The sequence below is a fragment of the Austrofundulus limnaeus genome, unplaced genomic scaffold (assembly GCF_001266775.1).
Source record: "Austrofundulus limnaeus strain Quisiro unplaced genomic scaffold, Austrofundulus_limnaeus-1.0 Scaffold35, whole genome shotgun sequence".
NCBI lineage: Eukaryota > Metazoa > Chordata > Actinopteri > Cyprinodontiformes > Rivulidae > Austrofundulus > Austrofundulus limnaeus.
Genome location: NW_013952437.1, coordinates 1,576,639 through 1,580,167, shown reverse-complemented (window position 1 = coordinate 1,580,167; position 3,529 = coordinate 1,576,639). Strand labels below are relative to the sequence as shown.

Genomic DNA, 3,529 nt, shown 5'->3' with positions numbered 1-3,529 from the left:
TCTGTGTTCATCCTACTACACTGACGAGTTAACGCTTAGCTGAGACGTTTTGAGCTAAGTGTGAGCAGGGTTTCAGATGATGTTGATGATTTGCTGTTTGTTCTTCTTGAATAAAGATGTATGCTAATTTTATTTTTTGAGTGAGTAAAAAAAACTCTTTCGGCTCTTTAGGCATCTAAAAAGATAACTGAATCTGTTTTATGCTGTTTAGTAAGGCAGGAAAAGAAACCTTTTTTATTTTTGTACCTTTTATTTTCTTCTTTTTATTTATTTTTTATCCGGTCCCAGTGGATTTTCTGACCTCTATCTCTGCCCCCCCCCTCAGTTGCATCGGGTGACCAACCTCGCTTCACTGGAGGCAGCCATCCTGGGAACACAGGCGTAATGAGGGAGAGGAGGACAGCTGGTGACCCCTACTGGTCCTATTCAGGTGAGCTCATATTTATGGTCTGGCCAGAGCTTGAAGTATGTGGGGGGGAGACAGCTCAACTCCACACTGACTTGCCTGTCATCCCCCCCTCCCCACTACTTTTTTTTGTCCACTATTTTCTGGCAACCTTTGCACTTTTCTCACTGCTGCAGCTAGAAGAGTTGATTTAGTTTTTTTTTAGTATTCATGTAATGGTGTGCCTGAACTGTATGTTTTCATCGCTCTTAATAACTGTAATTAAACTAATGCATTAGGGAGAAAAGGAAAAAAAAACACTGACATATGGCAAAGGGATTTAWTGTTCAGATGGTTAATGTTAGATTATGATGTTGTACCTGACTGTGTGTGACTAAAAATAATAAAGTAACTATTTTTTTAAAAAGTGTTTGCCATATACGAATATGCATATAGTTGTGTGCATTATAAATTCATGCATTCACATTTATGTAAACCTTGGTTCTGATGATGTAATTTTTTTTGTTTTGTGGGAAGTGAAGAGGTCAGATAAGCATGTTCTGCCAGAGAACTTCTGCACTTTCAGCTTCACACATCCACACTAATGCAAACACAGTCCGTAGTCGACTGTCAAGCCGTTCCAAAGGGAAATTTGGGTTGCGTGCTCGGGTTGAGGGCACCTGACTGAAATGGCTCGGGGAGGGAGCACCCGTATTTACAGGTCCAAGAACAACACCTTGCAAATAACGCGCTCGGTCCCTCTGCCGCTGGAGTGCATTGCAGCTCTGAAAATTATTACATTGATGGAATATTTTGTCTTTGGTGCTGCAGTTGCGAGTCGAGGAGAAAAAAAAGAGGTGGGGGGGATTTAGGCAAGGAAATTGCACAATTCACAGTGGGAAAATGAACTGTGCTCACTTTAGACTCACGTTTGCTTTGTATTCATGTCACTTCTATTAGTGGCCTTCGGCTCCCTCAGTTGTCTGGTAGAGGCAGTGAAAGACTGTCTGCCTTGTCTATCCAAGCGTGACAGCTTTCTCACAATGTACAAGGTATGTGGAGCCCATAATAAGAAGCCTAATCACTTCAAACATGGTTTTTGTTTTCTGGAATCCTCTATGCGAAGAACCATTCTATAAATAGTCAACCTTAATCACCTTCTTCCGTTGGTGTGTCTTATCTGATGATGAGATTAAACGGTTTCAGGGCTTCGATTAGAAAAGAATTTTGATGATACAACACTATGGTAATCAGCTTGTTTTGGCCCGTTCCTGTGTTTGTGCTTACTGTAAAAAGGAGAAAAACCACAGYGTGTGATAAAAATCACTCAGATGGTTAGCTGAAGTAGGTAAAGAACCAATCACAAAGCATACATTTTCATTTTACAGATTTGTAGATGGAAACTTGAAAACTTATAGTTAAAAGGTTTCTGTTGTGCATTTTGACATTTCTTTTATTTCAGAGAAAAACTATTTTTGATATTCACCAAAATGCAATTACATTTTAATTGGTCTTCTTTACGCAGTGCTCTGAAACTGTGACATTTTAACATCATAGTATAGACATGAAGCTAAAAACTGGCTAATACCCAAAGTCGTACTTGCTGATTCAGTTTTACTTTTGTTATGCAATGTTGAGTCCAGTCTCCCTAACATTTTTTTTTTACATAATTACAAATAAAAATACAGTATACCTTTTACTAAGTAGTTCCAGGATCTCTCCTGGAAGTTTCCAAAGAGATTTTTAAGCAAAGAATCAGATTGTTACTCTTGAGTTGTTCTGGTTTCCCTTATGGGTTTGATTACTGAAAGCATTTTTTTCCTTTTTTTCTGTTTATATAGAGTAGTGTTTTATTTTTTGTAATGTATGGATTTTTAAATTTATGTAATTTTCGTTATTTCTTTTTTGGAGATTGCCGCTTGTCAAGCCCCTTCAGGTTTTTTTTTGGCAATTCTCCTTCACATTTGTTTTTTTGCAGTATCTTTATGACACTTACTATTCTTTTGTGTTAAATTTTTCTCTTCTTTTATGAAAATGTTTATTGTGATATAAAAATATATTAGTTGTGATATTTTTTACGTATTTACAAAATATGCAGACATCTGTCAACATTGCAGCAAATCAATTTCTTTTGCACTCCATGTTTTTTATTTATTTAGCATGCATGCTTAGTTCCTAATTGAAGGACCACAGGATTTCTTAATCCTTAAAAATAAAAACAAAGATCTTTTTAACATCAAGAGACCCTCGCAAATTGAAACATTGCACTAAAGAATGGGTTGACACGGGTTTACTTTTGTAAATTCATCTCAGGTCTGCAGTGACCACCAATTCCTACTAGTGAAGGCAGCTGGCTGATTGTACAAAGAAAAAAGGGAAGCATTGAGGGAACACAGCACTGTCCATTACTTTGGGAATGTAATTAGTGGCTAAGGCTGTGAATAGAAGACAGACAAGCGTGCCTTAGTAGCTAAATGGTTATTAAGAGCATTTGCTCTGTGCAAGCGAGTGTAACCGAAATGCACGCAGTAGCGTTAGCCTCCAGCTAGAACGTACTTGTGCAAGACAGGCCTCAGCTCAAAGAGCTCGACACACACAACATACAGAGGAGCAAGCCTTTCCTTTCGGCTCTCTGTGTAGCCTCCCAGCACAAACGGCTCCAGGAGGGAGCTGTTTCAAGAATACGGAGCAATGTAGGCTCCCRAAACTACAGCAAACTAATTAACAATGAGATGTTTTAGCTTTTTTTTTTATGTTTTTTAGAATTGTGTTTACACTTGGATCATATTTAAGTCAAAAATTGGACATATTTTATTGCAGTTTGTTTTCAGTTTTAATCAAAAATGTTCCTTGATAAACGTGTTATTTTTTTCTAGGTGTGGGATTATTTTACTGCAATTACACCGTAAGTACAGAGGTGCATTATTATTTTTTGCTCTGTCCAAAGCTTTAGAGATTAAGACGGTGCAGTAAGAACTCTTATCAGTTCACGACATGTCTCTTTCCTGAGCGCTTTATGAGCCTCAACGCAAGTCGTCTCGAAACTTCACACCTTGAAACTTGATTAAAAGTTATTTAAGGCTGGCTGTGTGTGTGTGTGTGTGTGTGTGTGTGTGTGTGTGTGTGTGTGTGTGTGTGTGTGTG

General features: G+C 38.0%; 1 protein-coding gene across 1 annotated transcript in view; it reads left to right on the top strand.

Moving 5' to 3' along the window:
• Positions 1-325: 325 nt before the first annotated feature.
• The window catches only part of LOC106516032 (protein tyrosine phosphatase receptor type G), a gene marked incomplete at its 5' end in the record, with an annotated part of 114,663 nt that continues 111,459 nt past the window's right edge, over positions 326-3,529 (top strand). The window contains 1 exon segment of the mRNA XM_014006179.1: positions 326-430. Coding sequence (XP_013861633.1) covers positions 326-430 — 105 coding nt within the window.